Source organism: Nannospalax galili, unplaced genomic scaffold (assembly GCF_000622305.1).
Source record: "Nannospalax galili isolate Female #2095 unplaced genomic scaffold, S.galili_v1.0 scaffold54, whole genome shotgun sequence".
NCBI classification, from domain to species: domain Eukaryota; kingdom Metazoa; phylum Chordata; class Mammalia; order Rodentia; family Spalacidae; genus Nannospalax; species Nannospalax galili.
In genome coordinates this window covers 13,964,996-13,990,796 of record NW_008341028.1, presented here as the reverse complement: position 1 = coordinate 13,990,796, position 25,801 = coordinate 13,964,996, and the positions used below count along the sequence as shown (strand labels likewise).

Below are 25,801 nucleotides of genomic sequence, written 5' to 3'. Positions count from 1 at the left end.
ATTAAATTATCCTCTTTTTGCAGATGATATCGCATTGATCTAAGAGATGCCAAAAATTCCACCAGAAAACTTCTAGAAATTATTAACACGTTCAGTAAAGTGGCAGGTTACAAAATTAACCTACAAAAGACTGTAGCCTTTCTATATAGCAATAACAAGCGATCAGAGAAAGAGCATATGGAAACACTCCCCTTCACAATAGCTGCAAAAAAGTATCTCGCAATAAATCTGACCAAGACATTAAAGACCAGAGCTCTACAATGAAAATTTGAAATCCTTAAAGATTAAGGAAGACACCAGGAAATGGAAGGACTCCCATGCTCATGGTTGGAAGAATTAATATTGTGAAAATGACCATCCTACCAAAAGCCATTTATAGATTCAATGCAGTCCTAATCAAAATCCCCATGACATTCACAGAAAAGGAAAAACCATCCTAAGATTCATATGGAAGCACAAAAGATCTTGGATCCCCAAAGCAACCCTGAGCACTAAGAGCAATGCCGGGGAGATTACTATACCAGATTTTAAGCTGTATTACAGAGCTACCGTCATAAAAACAACATGGTACTGGCGCAAAAATAGACCCATGAGCATGAGAAAAGAGAGAGGAGTGTGTTCCTGGTGTGCCTCCTTTTAAGAAATTCCACTACAGCAAAGAGGCCAAGAACATTCACTGGTGGAAAGACAACATGTTCAGCAAATGCTGCTGGCAAAACTGGATCTCCACCTGTACAAGAATGAAATTAAACCCCTATCTTTCACCTTGCACAAAAGTCAATTCCAAATGGATCAAAGATCTCAATGTAAAGCCTGAAACTCTGAAACTGTTAGAAGAAAACATTCGCAAAAACCTTCAAGATACAGGTCTAGGAAAGGATTTTCTACACCAGACATCAATTGCGTAGGAAACAAGGTCAAGAATCAACAAATGGGACTTCATTAAACTGAAAAGCTTCTGTACGTCAAAGGAGGCAAGCAGGGAAGTGAAGAGAAAACTCACAGAATGGGAGACAGTCTTCATCTGACAGAGGTTTAATATCCAGAATATATAATGAGCTCAAAAAACAGAACCAAGACAAGAAGTAACCCAATTAAAAGATGGTCTAAGATGCTGAACAGAGAGTTCTCAAAAGAAGTAAAGATGGCTAAGGAGCACCTTAAAAATGTTCAACATCACTAGTAATTAGGCAAATGCAAATTAAAACCACGTTAAGATTTCATCTTACCCCAGTCAGACTGGCAAAGATTAAGAGAACAAATGATACCAAATGTTGGAGAGGAAGTGGGGAAAGGGGAACACTCATCCACTGCTGGTGGGGCTGCAAACTTATTCAACCTCTATTGAAACCAGTGGAGAACTCTTAAAAAACTACAAATGTACCTACTATTTGACCCAGTTGTACCACTCCTTGGCATGTACCCAAAGAACTCATCCTGTTGGCAGAGACACTTGTACATCTGTGTTTGTTGCTGCTCTTTTCACAGTAGCTAAGAGATGGAGGCAACCTAAGTGTCCCTCCATTGACGAGTGGATAGTGAAAATGTGGTTCATTTATACGATGGAGTTTTACTCATCAATAAAGACAGATGAAATCATGAAATTTGCAGGTAAATGGATGGAATGCAAAACTGTTATACTAAGTGAAGTAACACAGACTCAGAAAAAAATTGACGTATGTTCTCCCTCATATGTGGATCCTATAACCAGATCCTGATAAGTGAGTATGTATCCATACATAACTACAGGAACCAGGATAATGGAAAGGAACCAGGGAGATAAAGGAAAAGTAAGACCCTGAAAGAGAAGAACAGTAGGAAACGCGTTAATAAGAGAGATATGGATAAAAATTGGGTTAGTTTAAGGGGGGGGGGAGGGTATACATGGAACCTAGGGGATAAGGGGAAAGAAGGAGCTCAAGAGAGGTAGGGACCGTAAGAGAAAGGGGGGAAATGGGGGCACCTTAAGTGGGAAATCTATGGTGGAGGGGTGAGACAATGAAAGAGATAAATAATGCCTAGTTTTGAAAACCAGAGGGAACCGTATTACTCCTACAACCTACTTATTTATACCTAGCAAATCAAGAAATATATGTCTAGGTAAGGTTTATCTGAGAACAATTGGTTTTTGCTCAAGATTTATCTACATGGCACACAGTAATTAAAAGTACCAGACTGGTGGAACTAACATTTTTAGATGTTTAGCAGACATACTTTGAGGCCTATACTAATTTGGTCAGAGGGACATAAAGGACAGTTTTTGCTCCTTGCCCTCCTAGGTCGACCAGTTCCGGGGGACTATTAGCATCTCTCAAAATGTCCTATAATTGTGGTGGGTCACCTATCCTCTTGATCAAGGAGGCTGAGGAGACCCCACGAGATGGACTTGAACCAGTGTCCAGTGTACTAAGAGGAGAGTCAGCACATAGGAATCACTTCCTCCATGATTACCAGCGAAGTCAACCATGGTGGAGCAGGACCTTTGACTTATCTTCACATAGGCGGAACTGGTAAAAGAAAGGAGCCAGGGGCTCCTCCCAAGCCCATGTGACCCCTGAGGAACAGATCCTCAAACGGCCTTAAGAGTAAAAATAACTTAGTTTATCTGGGCCAACTGTATGGCCTTAAACACCCAAAAGGAAAGTATAACCAAAGATTAAATGGAGCCAACATAATTTTAAGAGTCCATATGTATAGCTAAAGGCTACATAACAAGCAACAATGCCAGATAAGAGATACCTTCTTTTGAGTTGTTGGCCAGGGTAGCCCAAGGGACTCCCAGATACTAACCCAGCATAGAGCTGGGAAAATGAACAGCAGACCCCAATCTTATCTAAGGGACTATTGACAACTGATATCTGCTGGATGAGGAACAGCTGACCTTCCTAAAACAAAGCCCTCTAGATGGGCTGACTAGATTCACCAGATGGACAAGTAGTGGGGAACAGCTGGGGGTGCCTGCAACACAGTGGACGGTCGCAGGGATAACAGTATAAGGGCTCAAATGGGGGGAAGGAGGCCATAGAAGGGTGCCATCTGGGAAGTGGGTATAGTTGAATAAGATGGTTTGGGGTGTTCTGTGTGATATATTCATACCAAAAAATCAACAGATTAAAAAAATGAATTATATTTGAGGAGGAACCATAAAAATTTACGTCATGTTAATTAGTAGAGGTGATAAACATTACCATTGAAATCTACCCGATGACTTTTTATACATACACAGGTGCCAATGATGTGAATGGAGCTAATTATGACTAGTAATAATCAGATACATACAGATTAGAGACGTATGCGCCAACATCTCAGTGTTATTAGCAAAAAAAAAGAGTCTTTCTGTAAGAAACAGTATATTTTAAAATGAAACGGAGATATTTTTAAAGGTTAAAAACTCATTCAATTTTATGTCTTACAGGGTTTATACTGCGTTCAATATTGTATTTAGGTTCAACAGCGAACCTAAAATTTTTATAGCCACTTTTGAAAGCAACGTATCTTTGCTCTGGAAACTGTTACTGAGTATATTAACGCTGTAATGAAATGATTCTAAAAAAAACAAAAAAATGAAAATAATGAAATATTTTTAAAAATTACATTAAGAATGTTGCCTGTTAGTATGTCTTATTAAAAGTGGTGCCTGTTAGTATGTCTTAATAATAATGACTTTGAAGAGAGTGCAGAAAGATATATATCCCTGGCCTGTTTTATGTTATTTTTTTTTTTTTGTGTTTAGTGGGATGACCATAATGCAGGCCATTTTTAAAAAATTATTTGTTTAATAACCACATAATTAGAAGAAGCATCTCATTACAACAGCATTGACATAGTCTATAACAGTTTCCAGAGCTAAGATGCATCTCTTTCAAAATTGGCTGTAAATTTTTAGGTTTACAGTTGAATTAATACAGCTATACAATATTGTACTCAGTATAAACCGTATAAGATATGAAATTGAATGAGGTTTTATAAAAAAGATCTCCATTTCATTATTAAAATACAGTTTCATACAGAAAAATTATTTTTTAATGCAATTAACGCTTAGATGTTTGCATGTGTGTTTCTAATCTATCTGATTATTACTATTCATAGTCGGTTACTTTCTGAGAACCTTGGCACCTGAGTGTGGATATAAGTCAGGTAGAGTTCAGTGGCAATGTTTTTCACATCTACTAATTTATAAGCAGCAAATTTTTATGCTTTGAAGAATTATTTTTTTGAAGATATTTTTTAATCTTTTTTAAAAATATTTTATTTATTTTTATTTTATGTGTATGAGTGTATTACCTGCATGTAGGTAAGTGCACCTGTGTTGTGCAATGCCTTTGGAGGACAGAAGAGCTGTTGGATCCTCTTGAACTGGAGTTGTGGACAGTTGTTAGCTGCCATGTGGGTGCTGGGATTTGAACCCAGGTCTTCTGCAAGAACAGTCAGTGTTCTTAACCACTGAGCCATCTCTTCAGCCCTTAATCTTGTTTTTAAAAAAGTTTAAATTGCATTTGAGAATTTACCAATTCAAATAATAAATTTGACTTGGTCCCAATTTCATCAGTATATGTAGGCATTTGAACTGAATTAACATTTTTTTCCTCCTTGGTAGGAAGTCTTGTCTGGGGTGGTACAGTCAGGCTGAGTAACTTGCTTAGTTTTTTGCAGTGAGAATCGTGTTTAGATAATTTTCTCGGGTATCTTTGAATTGTGTAGTATTGGGATTTGGGGTTACGTTGGAATTTCATGGGTCATGTGTGGTCTTGAACATCCCTATCTTATTAGCATGGGCAACAGGCATAAGTGTAAACCTGCTTTGAATTACAGTTCAAAAGAAAGTAGAAAACACAAACCAAGTCCAGTCATAGATTTCTAAGACATAATCATGTAGGATATAACTTCCCAATACTCATGGACCATGTACTGGTAAGATGTTGTGATTTCTACTTAGTGTTCAAGAATATGATCAAAACATAATCTTCACAATATTTCAAGAATTTATTGATAGCTGGTTTTTACTGGTGATTAAATTGATCGTAAAATGAAAGAAACCATCTTCTGTATTTCTCTCCCCTTGTATTTATGGGCATTGACTTTGCCAGTTGACTGAGAGACCACCACTTTAATCTAGCAGCAAGCTCAGCTTTTATACAGGACCTTGGGGCCTCCTTTCTGTATTAAACAATTTCTGTGTTTGAGAATGACATCTTTTTGACTCATTGGGACTTGTATTGTCAGGTAGTTCCTTACAAAGAATAAATTCTAGACCTGAACAGGTAGTTTCAAATATATTCAAGAGAACATTTAGTCTAAGCCTGTTTATTACTGTATTTCTGTACTGTTCGGATTCTCAAAGTTTAAGGAAATGAAAGACAAGTATGAATTTGGATGTCTTGACCTGTACTTGAGTATATGTACTAAATACCTCTTAGCATTCTTAGATACGTAAAGTGGAATTTATTTCCTAAGGCAAATATCGTTGTGGCTATAAGCTGAAAATTTTCCACTTAGCAACCTTCGTGTTTCAGTTAGCCAGTTATATCCTTAGCTTCTAGATTATAGGAAAACTTCCATTTTGTTCTTCCTCTCCTCTAAGATTGTTCTTAGTCTGATATTGGTAGATCCTGACCCTATTATCTGTTCACTGCAGAGGAATGTACTTAACTCATGAGCCATGCCTCCCAAGGGAAGTTGCCAAGCCACTTAGAATGCCCTCCTTAACACTCCTTTAACTTCTTGCCTTATACGTTAGGGAGCTTCTGAATTGGTAGAAATGCTGTACAAACCTTATGCAGAGTGAATGAGATATGCTTACACAGTGGTGTCTTTTCCTAGGGGCCCAACTCCATGTTTTCAAAATAAGCCTAGATGATAGTGGTGATGATTTTACTCTCTTTCTCTACCTTGTCTTTTGCAAATCATGCTGGTTGAAGCATAGCCTTCTCCCTGTAATACAGTTTAGTTTAATTCATCAGTGTACATTTCTCATCCTTTTAGAGCTGACTGCTAGAAGCCAGGCAATTAAACTTTGTGGAGAGAGCCTGTAAGGAAACAGTTATTTCAAGGACTGGTTTTTCAGGAGATTTTTCCAATAGAATTTATGGGATCATTAAAGACATTGTCCCTCTCTCTCTTTTTTTTTTTTTAACTGGTGGTGAGCTGGTTTGCTGTTACTGTTAGTCCAGCTCCTGAGCACTGACCTTAATAGTAATTCTCACTCTGGTATGAAGTACAGACCGCCCTGTGTATTCCTGTGCCCCAAGGGTCTATATATTCAGATAAGATGCATAGAAAACTGGGTTGTTTGTTTGAAACCGCTCTAAGAAAGATTAGAAAGTATAGTAGGATAGTATCCTACTTGTGAGAAATCTGCCTTTCAGCTGAATATTGAATTCTGAGTAACAAGAAAAGGTACCAGTAGGTTAGTTAATACTTCTGTTGTGGTTTAGAAAAGACACTGCATCTCCAACAAAATGCTTGGCATGTAAACCTACTGCCACTTCCCGTTATCTTTCATCACTTGGCCGAGTTTGGAAAGGTAACGGTTTGTGCTCTAAGGAAGGATGCTCTTCCCTAAGACCCGAGGCTTTCTCATTCCTACCAGCTGGGCCCATTGCTAAAATGCTTTTCAGTGGACTTGCTTCTGCCTGGCCAGCACCTGGGCTGCCCCAGCTTGTAATTGGCCTGCCTTTGCTTCATAAGCTTCTCAGGGTGGTTCTTCTTCTAAAAGCTTGTATGAATTGCTATTACTGTCTCTTTATAGTTTAAAAATGAATCTTTTTTTGTTCTCTGCAACTCATTTGCTTTTTTTCTTTTCTTTCCTTTCCTTTAAATTATTATTAACACCTGTTGATTCTTTTTTTTTTTTTTTCTGGTTGGCCTGTCACTGCATCCCTGCTCCCCCTCCCTCTAGCTGGGTTTGTCAAGTCGCCCATGTCAGAAACTAAGCTCACGGGGGACGCCTTTGAGCTGTACTGTGACGTGGTCGGGAGCCCCACGCCAGAGATCCAGTGGTGGTACGCAGAAGTCAACCGGGCAGAGTCTTTCAGACAGCTGTGGGACGGTGCTCGGAAGCGCCGTGTCACCGTAAACACCGCCTACGGGTCAAACGGCGTGAGTGTGCTGAGAATAACCCGGCTCACCTTGGAGGACTCTGGGACTTACGAGTGCAGGGCCAGCAACGACCCCAAGAGGAATGACTTGAGGCAAAACCCTTCTATAACATGGATTCGAGCCCAGGCCACCATAAGCGTCCTTCAGAGTGAGTCCAGCACCCTACAGTAGTAGTACTGTAGTCATTAGAGGTGGCCCGATGACCCTTCCCTTCTGCTTCCTTTCCCTCTACCCTAGTATGATCACTTACCCCACCCCCTGTCTTGTTTTTTCAAACCCATGACCCTTCTGATTGTAGTGTACGAAAACATCTGTGGCAACTTTTTTTTTTTCCGTCCTCTGCCTCCCTTATCCCCCAACCCTTCTCTGTGTCTTTCTCCTCAGGAACAAAGAACTTGAGGAAATCCATGACTGTCTAAAGGCATCTGCGTTGGGAAGAGGCGGGGAGGGAGAACTGGGGAAGTGGAAAAAAAAAAAAAGAAAAAGCCAGGCAGTGGAACGAGGGTAGTGTTGAAATTGTTTCTTTCCCTCCTTAATTTTGTAGTAGGTTTCCTGCTATCCTTTTGCTGATTTCTTCTCTGGTGCCTTTCTATTTTTGTTTTTTTCTTCCCCAGTCTAACTACTTTTTATTGCATCTGTTCATCTGTTTGAAGCTCTCTGAGTAGCTGCCTTTACCTCTATGGTTTTAAGTTTGTGTCTGCCCTGCCTCTTCCCTCACTGTAACTTGGTGTCATCTTGTTCTGTTGATGGGAATGTTGCCATGGGTGCAGTGTGGTAGTGTGTTTTGTTGGGTAGCATGTAAGCTTGGATATTTCCGTAGTTCCAGCTCTTTCTTTTCTAAAGCAGTGGCATGTGCTCCTCTGACAGCAGCCCTCCAATGCAGCAGTATAGTCCTCACTGGGCCTGTTCCAAAGCAGCCACCTGTGATTCTCTCCATATGTCTTGCCTACAGGAGCTAGGTAGCCTCAAGCTGCAGACTAGGTCTTCTTTTTTTTTTTTAAGCCCCTAAATCATATTGTCTTGAAAGTCAGAGTCGTATCTGATTCCTGTTCATAGACAGCTTGACTTCGATGTTGCCTTATACCTACCAGTGGATGACGAACTCAGAAATAGCTTGGAAGCTATTCACACTATTTCCTTGTGTCTTGAAAAAAAGAGGAAATTAAATCCCAACCACATTCCTCTCTGTGATGGAATGAGTTGAGTAGCAGTATTAGAAGGTTCCCTTTCCTGTATTGTATCAGGTATAAGTAAAATGCTGGCAGAGCCTCTCCCGTGGTGAGTCCTCTTTCTGGAAAGTAACTTGGTACTTGTGTGGTAGGAAGAAGAGAGGCTATCACAGAAGCAGTGCTCCTAGCTGGGAAGAGGTCTGGTCCTGCATTAGATTTGGTTCTAATTGAGGGAGCAGTCTCAGTTTAATGGAAAGGACTTCTTATTTTCACATGATCTTCAAGGGTTCAGTGAGAAAGCTATAGCCACTTTTATCAGAAAGAACTGACTGCTGTAGAGTGAGAAAAAGTTGTAAAAGTCTATTTTTGTGAGTAATTTGGTAATAATAGAATATGACATGGGTCCTGAATATATAGACTTAAAAATGGAAATATAGCAAATTAATGCCTGTTTCGTATCCACTTGGAAAACTGGAGTGAGGGTAAGGGACAGGGAAGGCTTAGAGGAGAGACAGAAGAGGCTGCTGCAGTTGGCACTGCTCAGTCAGAGAACCTGCTTCTGCAGAGGGAAAAAGAAAACCTGTCTGTGTGAAAATGGAGAACATTAACCCAGTGATTTTTTTTTTTCTTCTTTTTTAAACAAATTTTCCCCCTTGCACGTCTCCTTCTCCTGCCCCCTTGCTCCTTTCCTTATGTATAAAACAGAATTATCCAAATGGCCACAAAGGTCTGCAGAAGTTTATAGGCATGGACTGGGCATTTGGTAGTTTTACTTCCAAGAAGCCTAACCTGTAGGTAAAAAAGGCCAGTTTTCCTACATTAGGGGTATTTGCGTGTGACTAAACCACATCCTGGCTAGTATGTCCTCTCCTTGGATATCTGCATCAGTCGACTGACTAATACAAATTAACTCCTTCCAGAACACCAGACTGTTGCTTCAGCACCATGAATTAAACTCTGATTGTTTTGTGATTTCAGACATCCCCAAAGACATTGCCTCCATGAGGAGGTTGAAGTCTTGTAAGAATTACCTACCAGCAATATTTTCCCAAAATTTCCTTGAATACTGTAAAGCAGAAATGGGTCCAATTTTTAGGGTTTCTTTGGCCATAGTATGTTTTTATATATACTATACTATGATGGTTAGGGTAAAGGTCTCCTACCTGATGCTTCTAACTAGGAGTCAGTGACAGGTATAAAAATGTTTACTTTTCCTAAACATCATCTGTCTTGGACTGGTACTGGGCAGCTCTGGGCCACAGAAATAAATGCCCCACCTTCATCCTGGTGCAGAATACAATGTGGTACTGCAGCCAAGGAACTCAGTCTAGCACTGGTTTCATGTACTGTAATCATAGGAGGCAGGTTACCCCACTCCACAACCCTCCTATGGTACAGAATCCTATTTAAACTATCCACTTGCTCCCAGCTGACTCTCTCCTGGATCCTTAACACTTGAGGGGAGAAGTGCTTTCTTATGCCTTCTAAGATTTCTTGGCAGAAAGTCTACCAGATTGCTTTCATCACCTTCTTAATGCCCCTGAGCTGCAGTGATCATTTGCATCGTCACAGGTAAGAGTAGCATTTACTTTGGCCTTGTGTTTGTACACAACTGGAAACTCTTGGCCTCATTCTCAGAGTTCACCCTTTCTCAGTGCAATCTGAGAGGAAGAACCAGGAGAGTCCCAAGTGGGACAGAAAATGAAATTGGACAATAAAAATTCAGTGAAAACCTAAAAGTGTGTTTGGGTTTTAATGTTGCCTTGATATTTTTAATTTCTCTTCTGTGGAGTATTGGTTCTATCTTTTTCTCTTTTGTTTTTGCTTGGTTTTAATTTTTCTTGGAATTGTGATGCTTTCTGCTGATGGTGTATGTGCGCCTTCCATTGCAGGGTTTGCAGCTGTTCTGCTCGACTCTTAAAGCCCAGGGATTTGGCTTCTGTCCAGTGTGTCTTGAAGCCATGGGACACCACTGCGCTAACGTGTTTACATGCATCTGCTTTTGTCTTAGTGGCTGCTATGCCTCCATTATTTGTATACAGAGACCCTGTTTGATGTTGCGGAACGGAAGATAACCATTATCCTTTTGCCAGAATTGGAAATTAGTTACATTCAGTTTGTTAATTGGGAAAACACCAAGATTTGCTTTATCATTAAGATCATAAAGATACTGACATTATAATCAGAAATGTTACTTTTATTGGTTAGGAAGTCTTTAAGCCCTTAAATTTTTCCAAATACCTCATGACTTCTCCATCCTCCCCCTCCTTGAACAATAAAGCAGTTTCAGTAGAGAAAGACAGTTCTGTCCTCAAGAATTAGAACCGTCCTTTATAAAATGGTGAGTGGAGGTGCTGTGGAAGGGTAGACTGGAAGTAGCTAGATACAGGGAGTGGGGAAATGAAGCTTGGGTTTCTGAGAAAGGGCTCTGGGGATGGCAAATAACCTCTAAATGTGAATGGGAGAAGATGATTGAGACTTCACCTGAAAAGTTTGCTCAAAAGTAGAAAAAGAACAAAGCCTGAGAAAAGATATAATACAACAGTAGGAGGAACAGACATGGAAATGTCCTGACTTTTAACTATACCAGTGAAAATTTCAAAATGCTTTTAAGATGAACCTTCCAGAAATGATACAATATGATTTAGAAATTTTCTGCTTAATGTGTTATATTTAACTAATACAGGTTATTTTTGTAGGTAAAGTGGTATCCCAAATTATTTAAGCCAAAGAGAGAATCAGAAAGTAGTATATGTATCTTGCATCAGAGTAGAAGTGTTTTGTGGGGTTTTTTTTTGTTTGTTTGTTTTTTGGTTTTTTTTTTTGTGTGTGTGTGTGTGTGTGGGAGGCGTTGGGTTACAGAGATAGGAAATTCAGTCAGATGTGTTTTTATAGGGCCACTTTTGCTACTAATAGTTTATGTCCTTGTATAAGTCATTTCACTTTTCTAGTTCATTAAAAAATAAGAGGAATTCAGCCTTGTAGTTCTAACATCGAGGAGCCCACAACCAAGACCTCACACTCCAGTATAATTATATTATCTTGAAATGGAATGTGTTTTAAAGTGCAATTCTGAAAAGAAAAAAAGCTGCTTTGGGAATAAATAATGGGCTAGAGAGAAGAATCAATAATTCCTAAGAATTTTCCCTCCTCAGAATTAAAAAAAAAAATGCAAGAGACTTCCAATGGGAAGCTTGCTTTTAAATCTAGCACTTTTTCTGTGTAATAGCCATGGCTGGTTTGCTCTAGGCTTAACAGATTTCATTTTGGGAAAAGCCATACATACTGCTGTTCCAAGGCCCAGTGGCTCCATAGGGAGTTTCTTATATAAATTGCAAGGTGGAGCTTGTTTTTTTTTGTTTGTTTTTTGTTTTGTTTTTAAATAGACACTGAATTGCCTGGTGGTTCTTAACTTCATAAAATTGTGGTATTCAGAACTGTAAGTGGATTGTTGCCAGTGCAAGCACATGTAATACTCCCATTCTTTCACGTCTAGGCCAACTGGTCTTCAGGCTGTTGTCTGCGCTAGTGGTCATTTTGCTTATAATCATTGTTTTTCTTTTTTTAACTTCCTCCAAAGTGGTAAAGTGAAAGTCCTAATGTGGTCCTGTCTGCCTTCCCTCTTCTTCTAGTCTCCCCTTCCTACCCCGTCCAACTTCCAGGCCAGGGCTGCGACCAGTGAAAAGCTATGGCACTCTATCATTGTGCACTCTAATTACAGAGCCAAGAATTGTCACGAGTGAAGAGGTCATTATTCGAGACAGCCTCCTCCCTGTCACCCTGCAGTGTAACCTCACCTCCAGCTCTCACACTCTTACACACAGCTACTGGACAAAGAATGGAGTAGAACTGACTGCCACTCGTAAGAATGCTAGCAATATGGAATACAGGTGAGAGAGCTAACAACTCTTGGAAATAAGGGGTGTGTGGCTGAGTTGACTTGGTATTATAATTTCATAATAATGAGGAATTTGCATATGTATTTTGAAACAAATGTGAAAATGTTATTTAAAAGATACATTGTGGGACATGGCTCTGCAGGTAAGGATGCTTGATACCAACCAAGCCTGATGGCCTGAATTTAAGTCTCTGAAACTCAAATGGTAAAAGGAGAGAAGCAACTCTGCAAGTTGTCCTCTGTGCCCTCCCAAATAAATAAATAAATAAATAAATAATGTTTTTAAAAAATACTTTATGTCTATGAGTATATTGCCTGCGTGGAAGTGCACCCATGCCATGCAGTGCCTACAGAGGTCAGAAGAAGGCATTAGATTCCCCTGGAACTGGAGTTACAGACAGTTGTTAGCCTCCATTTGGATGCTGGGAATTGAACCCACGTCCTCTGCAAGAGCATCCAGTGTTCTTAACCTCTGAGCCATCTCTCTAACACCTAAATAAGTGTTTTTTAAAGACTTACAATGTGAATTATTTTATTCCAGTATGATGGACTGTTTACTAAACTTTAACCTCCTATGTGGTTTTTTGCATGCTTCTCTAAGGGCCTTTCTTATTAGTGCATCACAAGCCTCATTAGTAATTTACACACATATATGTCAAAAAGATGAATTTCAGAATGTTTCTTAAAATTCATTATAATCTCAGTTATTTCAGTGAACTGAAATTATTTTTCAAACTCCAAACTTTGACTGAGGATGTATTTGGCCCTCTCCTGGATAGGCTAATCCAATATATCTGAGACAAGTTCAGGAATTGATAAAAGATTCTAAATGATTCCGGTAGCAGTTGAATTTGACAGCCGTATCCTCTCACGATAATAGACGAACTGAGAACAAATGGTAGTCATTGCTCAGGGTAACAATGTCAGTCAAGGCACAATTAGAATACAGCCCCCTTGACTTATTCCAGTGCTTTTAGAGCACAAATTGAAGTCAGCTTTGAGACTGTTGAGGTAAGACATCTCCCTAAGGAAGCTTTCCACTAGGTAGATGTCCTAATGACTTGCCTTTTAGGAGTAACATCATAACCTGATCAGGACCAGTGGGCACACAGCTCACTAATGATGGGGTGATGTTGGTGGCCTAGAAATGTCCTCTGAATAAAGGAGAATATTTGCTTGTTTGAGCTACCTGCAACCCAAAGATTTAGTGCTTTTTAGAATGTGCAGAATGCATGGCACCTTGTCTTTCAGAATTTGTTCCTGGTTGAAAAGTGACCTGGAAAAGGATCAGCTAATCCTAGCTAGCAGGCTGATACAGTTCAAAGGAAGCCATTGAAACAGTTTCAGAAGCCTGCCCTGCATAGTCTGTAGAGAACATTTTCTGTTTGCTTTAATTCCTTCCTAGTTATTAGTTCAAGGGAATGGTTTAGGAGATTGTGAACCCATAGGCATAGATTCAGGCTCCTTCCTCAGATTCTAGAATACTTAAGAACTGATTTGTGTATATTTCCTATTGGGAACATAGATTCAAGGTATGCGATATTTGTGTCCAATTGAGAAGACATCTTGACTACTCCTCTTAAGAATAATATGCTGGCCAGGTGTGGTGGCGCACACCTTTGATCCAGCACTCAGGAGGCAGAGGCAGAGGCAGGCGGATCTCTGTGATTATTTTGATATATCACAGTGAAAGATTTATCGTCCTCTTTTTTTTTTTTTTTTTAAAAAAAAAAAAAAAAAAAAAAAAAAAAAAAAAAAAAGACTAATGTGCTGACATGTATGCTGAGACAGTTCTCATCTGTATTCTCTTAAATTTATGTTTCTCTTTTGGAATGAACAATGAGGTGGATAATTGCATTGGATCAGTCAGTGGATAATAGTTTTTTATTAGGCTTTTATCACTACAGTGGAGATCATCACAGTGATCATATTTTAACCACTAAACAAAATAGGAATCTAGCCGTCTATCCATATTTATTCTCTAATCTAGGGGCAGTTGCAGTTGATTTTTTTTTATTTTCTGTAATTACCAATCTGTCTGTCTCCTTCCCTTCCTCCCTCTTTCTCCCTCCCTTCCACCCCCATGTGCGTGTGCGCGCCTGTGTGTGTGTGTGTGTGTGTGTGTGTGTGTGTGTGTGTGTGTGATGGAGTGTATTGATGCTGTGTGAGATTGGAATCACCAGTGAGATTGTGAGGATGTGCTGTGCTGGCCACACATGCCTCTTACAGTAACTGTTTTAGTTAGTCTGGGTCTGCACACAGATACTTACTCTGACTTTGTATTTATTTGTTCATTTATTCACTGTTTACTCATTTCCCTATTATAGTGTGAGCACAAGATGAGGCTGAGTATAGAATTGTATACCAGTTAACAGTGCTCACTTACATAGAACTTGGTCTGTTGCAGAGACATCAGATATCAATCAAGCAATCTCATAAATACATGATTACATATTGTGGTAAGTTCTATTAAGAACCACAATGAGAGAGTGTGTGTGTAATGGAGGAGGAAGAAATTTAGATGGGGGCTGGAAATGAGATATAAGACCAGACCTGACAGAAAAGGGCTTAGGTAAGCCGAATGATAGGAAGACGAAGCATCATGTGTGGATATTTTGAGGTAGGTCCAAGCTTGGCACAGTGAAACACTGAAGAGACTAGCGGAGCTAGAAAATGGCATGGGATCCCCCCCCCTCCCCAAGCTGGCTCTGGCTAATGCTCTGTTGGCAGGTTTGGTTGATCGTTTGTTTTTTCAAAAGAAAACTAAGCTTGGGCCCTTTGAATGTGACTTCCTAAAAGGCATGCTACTAAATAAAGCCTTTTAGAGAAGCACAGAAAATATTTCCTTTATCAAAATGACTAGAACCTCTAGGAGAGCAAGTTTTTATTGATGGTTCCTCCTTCTGTATTTCAGTGTAAATTAAGTTCAGTCCTTCATTTTTGATGATTTGTTTTATAATTAGTTTTCTCCCAATAGTTTGGAACATTAAGATTGGTGGTCAGGAGCCCCATTCTATTTCTATTCCTAACACCCAGTAGGGGTACACAGAGGGAGGGTTCTGCTTTTAGTTAGGAAGAGGTGAGTTATAATTAGGAACAGGATTTGGAAAGTGTGGTCCCTTGTGGCCCCTGGATTTGCCTTTTGTTGCGTGTTTTGACCATTCCTAGTTGCCTCACTTTATTTTTCTTCTCATCTCTGCAGGATCAATAAGCCAAGAGCTGAGGATTCAGGCGAATACCACTGTGTTTATCATTTTGTCAGCGCTCCTAAAGCAAATGCCACCATTGAAGTGAAAGGTACAACCTATCAGAGACTTCAGTATTAGCCGCCCATCCCTCGTGAAATATCTTTCTGCCCTGGACTCCTGGTCTTCAGGCTCTTCTTAGTTTCATTTTGAGGATCAGTGTAATTTATGGCTAGACCACAGAACTAGGAGGCTACCTGGTTTAAATCCAAACTCCATTGTGTACTAGTGCTATGATTTTTGGCAAGTTACTAACTTCTTTGTGTTTCCATTCCTTGATTTGTAAAATAACGATATCAATGGCACTTATCCATAGGTTCGTCAAGAGGGTTGTTATTATAGTAGATTGGACTATGTGAAATTGCTGGTTTATATATGTCAGAGTTTTTAAATACTAGCATCATATGACCCAACATTAGACCATGCCTTATAGTGAGCCTATTTGTAAAAGTACATTGTGCAAGATTAATAAACTATTTATAGATGATTTGTTAAAAGCTTTACAGAAAATCTTTGGGGGTTTGTGTAACATCCTTGAGATAAAGCTATAGAAAGTTTCAAGAAGGGCAAATAGAACTATATAAATTGGGAGCTACCTAATAGCATTAATCTCATTTTTCATTCATTAGTCAAAAGAAGCAACTGTAACTCTGAAAAGTGAAACCGTAGGCTCTGTGTCCTATAATGTGTCTGTGTCAGAGCTAGCCTAGAGTCGCGGTCTTTACTACCAGTACAGTGTGTTTTCACTGTTATAAAATGACTAGGGAGGGCTGGGTGTGGTGGCGCACATCTTTAATCCCAGCACTTGGGAAGCATAGATAGGCAGGCGGATCTCTGTGAGTTCAAGGCCAGCCTGGTCTGCACAGTGAGTTCCAGGCTAGCAGGGGCTACAGGGAGACCCTGTCTGAAAAAGACCAAAACCAAAAAAAACATTAAAAATCCCAGAGACTAAGGAGAGGCAGAGCTACTGTTAAAGGTTATAATTGAAGAGAAACTTTTTATTCTTTTTGTTTTATTTTGTTCAGGAAGGACACAAATTTTTTCTTTAAATCCATGGGATCATCTCTAGAAGCTGGAAAGATAGTCTTCCTTGAAGACTATTGGGAAGATTTCAAAGGCAAATTCAAGAAAGGGTCAGTCATATTGAGCTTCCACTAGATAGTATGAAGGGAAAGTAATATATTGGCAATGCAATCCTAGCTTGTGAGCTAATGCAGGTACTGCCAGTGCCACCTCTGGCTGCCAGATTGAATTCTGCTGAGTGAAGTTTCAGTAGTTGCAGGTCACAAATTCTGCTTTTAAAGAGTGACACATTTTGGGTCTGGAGAGATGGCTCAGCGGTTAAGAACACTGGTTGTTCTTGTAGAAGACCTGAATGCCAGCACCCACATGGCAGCTAACAACTGTCCATAACTCCAGTCCCAGGGGATCTGACAGCTTCCTCTGACCACCGCGGGCATTGCATGACATGGGTGCACTTACCTACATTCAGGCAATACACCAATACACATAAAATAAAAATAATAAATAAAATAATTTTTTAAAAGAAGAATGTCACACTTTAACACGAGGATGTAAGGTATGGAAAAACATTTTCTCAAGCCAGTAATGGGCTTTCACCACTGTAAGTGACTGAGTGGTATGGGGAGACTCACTTTGTGAGATTTGAGGTCTTCAACTTTCCTGACTGAGCTCTTGATAAAAAGTCCCAAGTGCAGTGGACAGGATAGGCGAGGGAGGGGGAGAATGGTGTATTTAGCTTGTGGATCCTCCTTGAGCCTTTGGAATAATTATAAACAATTTAAATTCTAAGTAACTATAATCTTACAGATTTGGTGTTAGTGATTTCTAAGTAGCACGTCAAGAGGAAACAGTTTTTCTGTTGTTCTTGGTCTGGCTGCCTTAGAGCGTAAGGTTCAGAAAACTGGTGAGATGTCTGAGTGGGTAAAGGTGCATGCTGTGCAAGCCTGGGAACCTGCATTTGATTCCCAGAACCCATATAAAGGTATAAGGAGAGAAACAATTCCTCCACAAAGTGCATAACATGGAGCCTCCCTCCCCATCATACAAACACAAAATAATAAATTAAAAAAAAATTTTTTTAAGAAGATGGATTTAGCAGCCCCAGAGGCATCTTTCTCATCTTTCTCTAGAGGGTATGGATCAATAGTGAGAAGGGACAGGGTATAGGGGGCTGCTGGATGAGTATTTTGAGATAGAAGTTACAGCTTGTAGATTGGGAGGTGGTCCAGTTAGTAAAGGGCTTGTCATATAAGTGAAGATCTGACTTTGATTCCTCAGAACCCACATAAAAATGTTGGGCATGGTATCATGCCCTTTCCATCCGATCTCTGGGAAGGCAGAGACAGGAGGATCCCTGGGGTTTGCTGACTATAGCCAGTCTAAGTGAGTCTGCCACCTCCAGGTTCAGTGAGAGATCTTGTCTCAAAAAATTGGAGGAAGAAACTCAACATTACCTCTAGCTTCTGTACTTGCATACATACTCTGTACTTACATACTTGCACAGGTGCCTACACGCATGAATGTAGACGCACAAAAGAAGTTACAACTTGGATGATATGCTATCATATTATATGCTAGTGTGTTAAATTGTTGACTGTTGTGTTTTTACTGTAGCCTTGTGAGGAAGACAGAGTAGATGGTGGTGGTATCCTTGTTTTAAGGACTAAGAAGTTCTGTTAAATGAAATTGTAAAGCATGGTTTGTGATCACATTGAATAGATAAGCATATATAGTCTATCAAGAAAATTCGTAAGGAGTTCTAATACTGTCTTAGCATCTAGCTAGAAAACAAAATGTAATGTCTTAAGTCTTTCGGGATGTGTATAGTTTGGTAAAGATTAGGAACATTTGGCCTATTCTGTGTTAAGTTTAAAAAGGTTTGCATACCCAGGCTCATATTCCAAGCTAGTTTCCAATTGCTTTTGGGTGTAAAAACTGACTTACATTTAAAGTGGAGTGTGTTTTAATTCCAAACCATTGTCATAGGTACTCTCATTTTATTTCCGCAGTGCCTCCAGAGTAGGGTTAATGATAGTTACCTTTTTTCTTTTTTTTTTTTTGGTCTTTTTGAGACAGGGTCTCCCTGTAGCCCCAGACATCCTGGAACTCACTTTGTAGAGAGGGTGGCCTCGAATTCACAGAGCTCCGCCTGCCTCTGCCACCCGAGTGCTGGAATTACAGGTGTGTGCCACCACGCCCGGCTAAAGATAGTTACCTTTTTATAACTGCAGGAATTTGAAAAATAAGAGGTGCTTATACTTGAGAAATTTGCTATGTTCAAGATGGTATGTGACCTCTTTACTGAAGAAGTCTCAGAGTCGTCTTCTGTATAACTAAATTGGCACCTGAAGGCAATGTGATTCAGACCATGTATACATATTTCTTCAATATTTAATTCTGTAGTCAGTCCTTTTCTTCACAGTAAAGAAAGGACTTATGTTTGGTGACCAGGCCTTTTCACTCTGCTAAGTAATCTTAGGGCTAGGAGATGACTTAGTGGGTAAGTGCTTGCTGCATAAGCCTGAGGATCTGAATTTAGGTCCCCAGCACCCACATAATAAGCTGGGTGTAATAGTGTAGGCCTGTAATCCCACTACTGGGAGATGGACACAAAAGGATTCCCTGGGGTCTGGCTGATCAGCCAGTCTAGCCAATCTGTGAGTTCCAGGTTCAATGAGACACACCCTGTCCTCAAAAACTAAGGTGGAGAGTTACAGAAGTTCCCCAGTGTCCACCCTCCCTCCACCCCCACAAAGCAATATTACTCTTCCCATTCCCCTTCTCTAGCATCTATAGCTCAGGCTTGCCTTGAATTTGTGAGCCTCTTGCCTCAGCATTCCAGCACATATCTTAGGTATTCAACAAGTAATCTGTGCAAGTGTGAGAACAGAAGGAGGACCAAGACTGGCTGGCCAGGAGAGCAGAAGGAGCTGTGACATCTACCCCAAAGTCTGTCTTCCCAGAGATCTTTAAAGCTCATTCAGACGGGGGTGCACATCTCTCTAGCTTCTTGACTATAGAGATTATGACTTCTAGGAACTGCACATAGAGGATTCATTGAGAAATAGGTGTTGGAATTTTCTATCAATGTAATTCCTCAATTCTTTGATCCTTTCTCCTCTTGACCTTCCTTCCTTTCTAAAATGGATTTTGTTTTTTTCCTCCCTACTTAGCTTTCTTTGCATTTGAATATTTTTTAGGATGAAATGTTAGGATTTCTTGAAGGACTTGCCCTGCGTCGTCCACCTTGATGAGATACTGGGTGGTGGAGTACGAATGATCATTGAAAGGAATAACATACAGCTCACATTTGGATAGCACCTTTAACAACAGCAGCATTTTCACAGTCATTCATTCAGCAAAAACAGTTGAGCATGAGAGAATACCTAGAGGTTGTAACATCCTTTGTATTGCGAGTGATGTAAAAGTTGGTTTTGACTCAAAGTCTTAGTCTACATAAGAAGTCTTTGAAAGCATGATCTTAATACCATGAAACTCTAGGGCATTAATGAGCATCATCTTAAACTAAAATAACTATTCCTACTCTTCTCTCCAGGGTGCTGCTGACCTTTCATAATAATAGCAGCTACCATTATTGTACACTTATTATATGCCAAGCATTCTTTGATCTTTTCCACTCCTTCAGTCTTCACAATGGTATGGGGTAGATACTATTATTATAACTACTTTCCAGGTGAGAAAATTGAGGTTTAGCGTTGACGCTAAACCAGTGGAGCCAGATTCTCACCCAGGCACTCTAGCACCAGAGCTTGTCTAAGCACCAGGTCATGCTGCTGTGTTCAGCATAGAACAATTAAAGGGCCTTGGACTGAGAGGAAATCTTGCCCTGTCATTAAACTTAACCATGACCTTGACCAGTCACTTCTCTCAGTTTCCTCTAGTGTCAGGTGAAGTAAGATTAAATAGCTAATCTTTTAAGGTTCATTTATTTATGTCTGGCTCTGATAGTCTGTGGTTCCCTCAGTTGAACACAGATGAGAATTTGAAATTAAAAGAAATGAATTCTGAGCTTGTTTTCCTAATGGCAAATACTAGCTTTTTAATGTGGGGAATGTTAACCTAATGTGCCCTGTACCTCTGCTCACTTGTCTTCCTGTCTAATAGGACACTTCTGTCTTGTAACTTGTAGCACTGGTGCTGGGAATGGTATCCATCCATCCATCCATCCATCCATCCATCCATCCATCCATCCATTTATTTTTGCCTGGGGATGTGGGGGGAGAGGAGTAGTGTCTCATGTATCCCAGGGTGGCCTCTAGTATACTGTGTAGTGGAGGATAACCTTGAACTCCTGATCCTCCTGTCTCTGTCTTCCAGGGGCTGAGATACAGGCCTGCAATGTATCATACCTGGTTTTATGCTGTGCTGGTGATTGAACCCAGGACTTCATGCATGCTTAGCAAGCAGTTTTCTGAGCCACACCTCCTGACAAGGGATGGTTTTAGTTCATCAGAAATGTGGCCTGAGCTTCAGGCTTTTTAAAAACATTCCAGGAAGCCAATCATGGTGGCCAATGCCTGTAATCTAGCTACTTGGGAGGCTGAGGCAGGAGGATCAGTGAGTTTACCAGTTTAAGAACATCTGAGCAACATAGTTAGACCCTTTCTCATAAAATATAAAATAAAGCAAAACGCCCGGTGGTTATAATCTACAATCAAGATTAAGAACCATTGCCTTAGAGGAAACTTCTGTGTCATCTCCATGGTGCTACAGAAGGCAACACAGGCCCTAGACTGTTCTGAGTCTTCATAACCAGTAATGAATTTGCTGTGTGGAGAAGGCTGGTTTGATCAAAAGCCTATGTCTTTGCTTCCATGTGCACCAATCTCATGTTCCTTCTGGGGCTTAGTCCTTGACTAACATTAATCTTAACTCTCTCTCTGCCTTCCAACAAGCCTTTATTTTGCTTGCAACAGAGATGTGATGGGGACAGGGTAGAGTGCATAAAGGAAGCAGAAAGATTTTCTATGTAGAATGACTGTATTTACTTGAAAACTGCTCACTCATTGACAGATTTTCTTTGAAAATGAGTTGCTTGGTAGGTTATAAATTTGCTTTGAAAGGTGACCACTGAAAGGTCTTATGCGTGAAACCTCATACCTTGATCCCTTTCTCAGGTATATTCTGTTACTTAATATCAGTTTTGTCTGAACGCGCCTTGTTTGCCTGAGTAACCGTTTTCTCCAGCTTCGAACTTGACAGAAAAGCTAAACACTTTGCTTTAAGAGAATATAGGTAGGAAAGTTTTTCCTCACCCAAAGGCTCAGGCTGCCCAGGTGATGAAATTATGTCAAGTATTGTTGGTAACCAAGTCTCTTTTGGGACCCTGCATTGCTGTTTATTAGGATACCCTTGAAGTGATGTGATTAGAGCATGTGACTAAGGAGGCAGAGAGCAAGTTAATTCCCAAGTTAGGTCAATAATCACTTCAAAGGAACTCTTTGTTGCTTTCTTCCCATCATTCTTTGCACTTGATTGTGCCCTCCCTGAAGAAGGGTAAAGGGAAGGAAGGTTTTCTCTGTCTTAAACACTGAAGGTTTAGATTTCTCAGATCAACAGGAACTAGGTAAGCATTAAGTGGCAAGATCATATGAAACACTAGAAATAGGCCATTAACTGATATAATTTGTCAGTATGTTTTTAAAGTAAGCTTTATTAGAGCTACAGTGAAAGTCCTATTTATATGAGCAAGTGAGAAGAATGCATAAAAACCATCATCTGATTTACTGCCACTATCAGCTCTGGAGTCTAACTAAGCCTTGGTATTCTCTTTCCTTAACTGATGGTTCAGTTAAGTGGGTTTTTGCTATTGTTGCATTTTCTTCTGTTTTTAGAAACAGAGTGTCCCTATGTACCTGTTCTAGCTTGCCTTCATTTGCTATGATAATCACCATGACCAAAAGCAACTTGGGAAGGAAAAGATTTCATCTTAGAAGTTACAGTCCATCATTGAGGGAAGACAGAGCAGGAACTTGGAGACAGAAACTGAAGCAGAGACTGAAGGAATGCTGCTTACTAGCTTGCTTGCCCTAGCATGGTCACTTACCTTTCTTATATAGCCCAAGCCCACCTGCCCAAGGATGGTACTGCCCAAAGTAGACTGAGTGCTCCTACATCAAGAAGCAGTTAAGAAAATGTGTTGCAAACATGGTCACAGGCTGTTCTGATGGCGGAAATTCCTCAATTGAGGTTCTGTCTACAGGTTACTCTGGTTTGTTGTGTCAAGTTAACAAAAACTAACTAGCACAGTACCTTTGCCTAGCTTATATCTCACTGTGTAGACTAGGCTGGCCCTGAATTCAGTGTTGTCCTCCTGATTTGTTTTCCCAAGTGCTGGGATTGCAGGGATGTACCACCATGCCTTCTTTATAGTATATACCTAGCCCTGGCGTTTTATTTTTGACTCTGAGTTCTAACTTTTGCTAGTTTAGTATAGAGACGTGATTTAGCCCTCTCAAGGCTTCTGTGAAATAATGTGTATGCATTACTCCCATTTTACAAAAGAGAACACTGAAATAAAATATTTCAAGTGACCATTGTTGGATTGCCCAGTTGATAACCAATAGAGACTTGAGAGAATCTAGGTATTTTTGATTCCTAAATTTAAAGCTTGGCCTTTTATATTGTTCAACTCTGAGCTTGTAAATCAGTTTCATCTCATGTCTAGAGTTTTTCCAACACATAGACAAGTAAAAATAATGCGAGAAATTTGCTATGCAATTTTCAGTTATACAGTGTATGTTTTCATCATTTTTGGAACTTGTTCTGGTTTCAGGTTTTCCCCTCAGTAATACAGAATGCAAATACTTATTAAAATGGGAGTTATTAAATTCAGTTCCAACTCAACATAAGGGAAATCAAGCTTCAGTTTTGAATGGCAACATATCAAAGAACTTGTGAGCTATTTGTATGTCATCACATGTAGTTGGGCCCAACAGGCCTCTCACTAATGACATGTACTCTGAATACCTGGTTACCTTCCTTGCTGTGGGTATAGTGTCCTGCTCAGCTGGTGATGCAAGCACTTTGATTGAGCCACTACCATAAAAGATAGTGATAGACTTTTTAATGGATCCAAAGGCTAAGGAACGTGATAATTACACCCTTTAGGGTAGGATTTTTTTTGGGGGGTGGGGGTGTTTTTGAGACAGGGTCTCTCTGTAATTCCAGCTGACCTGGAACTTGCTATGTAGAACAGACTAGCCTTGAACTCACAGAGATCCACCTGCCTCTGCCTCCCAAGTGCTGGGATTAAAGGCATGGGCTACCACGCCCTACTCAGGGGTAGGATGTTTTAGCTTTGGGTTCCCCTTCCCTCTAGTTCCTGCTAGGTGGGCTTCCAGCATCCAAAGGTATTATTTTTTGGAACACATTTTTTTAATGTAGTATTCTTTGATAAGATGAGGAGAAAGCAGCAGTTGGTCTAAGTACTGAAGACTTTTTTGTAGGCGCTTACAAACAGGACCAGTGAAGCACAGCGGGGGTTAGCTAATCTAGAAGTAGCCTGTAAGGCCATGTTCCTATATGGAAATAGAAGCCTTTGTGGAATGCCTTTACTTGATGACTGAAAAGGAAATAAAGACTATCTCCATCCTTCTCCATGTTATGATCATTTGTCTGAGTCCTTTCAAATTATGATTTTCTTTTTTTATAGAAACTGTGGAGCTGTATGCCAATTTAGCTTTCAGCCGTCTAGGTGGTTTTGATGTACTCTAGAGACAGAAACAACTTAAGGGAGAAAAGGTGTATTTTACTCGTAATTTTAGTTCTTCGTAGCCTGGAAGGCAGAATGGGATTGTTCCATCAGTGGTTTAAAATGTGTGAGGCAGTGACTTAACTCACATGGTAGCAGACAGGAAGTAGAATGTAGGCCAACCAGAGGTAGATAAAACCTTCAGAGGCCAACCCTTTGTGACTTACTTCCTCTAGTAACCTTCCTTTCTTCCTATATCTTTCTAAATAATTTCATAGGCTAGGGACTGAGCATTTGAAACAGCCCATGGGAGACAGTTCAAATTCAAACCACAATAAAAGCTGTGATACTACTGAATTCACATAGCTAATGAAATTAGGAAAATAATTTGGCCAGGGATGGGGGGTATTCTCTGAGTCAAAGGAGGATAAAAATGTGAAAAAAAATATATCAGCTGATTTCTAAAATTTGTATCTCTATCTTAGACCATTCCCCTGAGCTCCGGAGGATCCTGCCTTACAACTCAACTTTGATGTTAAATATGTGCCTTTAACATACCTTAATCTTTTATAAAATATTTATTATTTTGATTTATTTTGTGTATATGAGTGTATTGCCTGCATGTATGCAAGTGCACCCATGTTGTGCAATGGTCACAGGGGTCAGAAGAGGGCATCAGATCTCCTCGAACTGGAGTTAAGGACAGTTGTTAGCTGCCATGTGGTTGCTGGGAATTGAACTTCGGGCCTCTGCAAGAGTAGCTAGTGCTCTTTACCGCTGAGCCATCTCTCCAGCCCCAACATATCTTAATCTTGAAATTTTGAGTTTCACCATCATTATTATTTTCTTCCTTAACAAACAAAAGTTTCCTGTAGTCTTCCTCATCTTAGTGACTGGCAGCTCTTGTTCTTGAGGTTACTCAACCTTGGAGTCATCCTAGACTCCCTTTTTCCTCATGCCCCACACATCCAATTCATTAACAAATACATGAACTCAGCATACAGAATATATCCAAAGTCTCACTACCTCTCCCCACTTCTACAACTACTTCTGTCATGCACACTTTCCTTGTCCAGATCCTGACTAGCCTTATGAATGGGCATACCTTTTCATGTATTACAACCAAACTTCTGTTTGCTATTGTGTTCTTCCTACAAGATATGTGACCTACTCCCTTTTTTCACAACTGTGCTAAATATACCTAAACAGAAAGGCTTTACCTGCCTTCCCTGTAAGACACGTTTTTGGCATGTAAAAGAGATCGTGTTTGTCAGGTGAGTAAAACACAACAAAAGCAAGTTGTGTTAGCCCTTCTGCTGCTTAGACCTCGTCTGCTGCTTGGGCCCCATAGTCTCTGATGGTATTTTGATTGATGGTATAGCTATGAAAGTTACTCCTTGCCTTGAAATGCTTAATATTTTTTGACAAAATCTCTGAGAAAAGGTGATCAATAGACCTGAGAAAAGGCAGAGTAGCTATGGGAAATGTGGCTTTTGTGGGCACAATAGAAGCAGTCTGCTTATTCCCTTTGGTGATAAAAATTTTTTTATGGAAAAATAAGACATTTCCTTTGTAACATTCACTCTAGAAAGCATTTCACAGAGTGGTACTGAGCAAACCTTAGCTTTCTGGGAACTGGTTAGAAAGATAGCTT

The 25,801-nt window shown here is 40.0% G+C and overlaps 1 protein-coding gene across 5 annotated transcripts in view; it reads left to right on the top strand.

The window, feature by feature from the left end:
- Positions 1 to 25,801, top strand: part of Nptn (neuroplastin) — a 75,982-nt gene that overhangs the window by 37,367 nt on the left and 12,814 nt on the right. For 3 of the 5 annotated variants that reach the window (XM_008836456.3, XM_008836455.2, XM_029565071.1), the window contains exons 2-4: positions 6,899 to 7,246; positions 11,989 to 12,157; positions 15,368 to 15,462. In XM_008836456.3, coding sequence (XP_008834678.1) covers positions 6,899 to 7,246; positions 11,989 to 12,157; positions 15,368 to 15,462 — 612 coding nt within the window. The remainder of the gene's footprint in view (positions 1 to 6,898; positions 7,247 to 11,988; positions 12,158 to 15,367; positions 15,463 to 25,801) is intronic. The other 2 variants (XM_008836458.2, XM_008836459.3) reach the window with 1 other exon arrangement.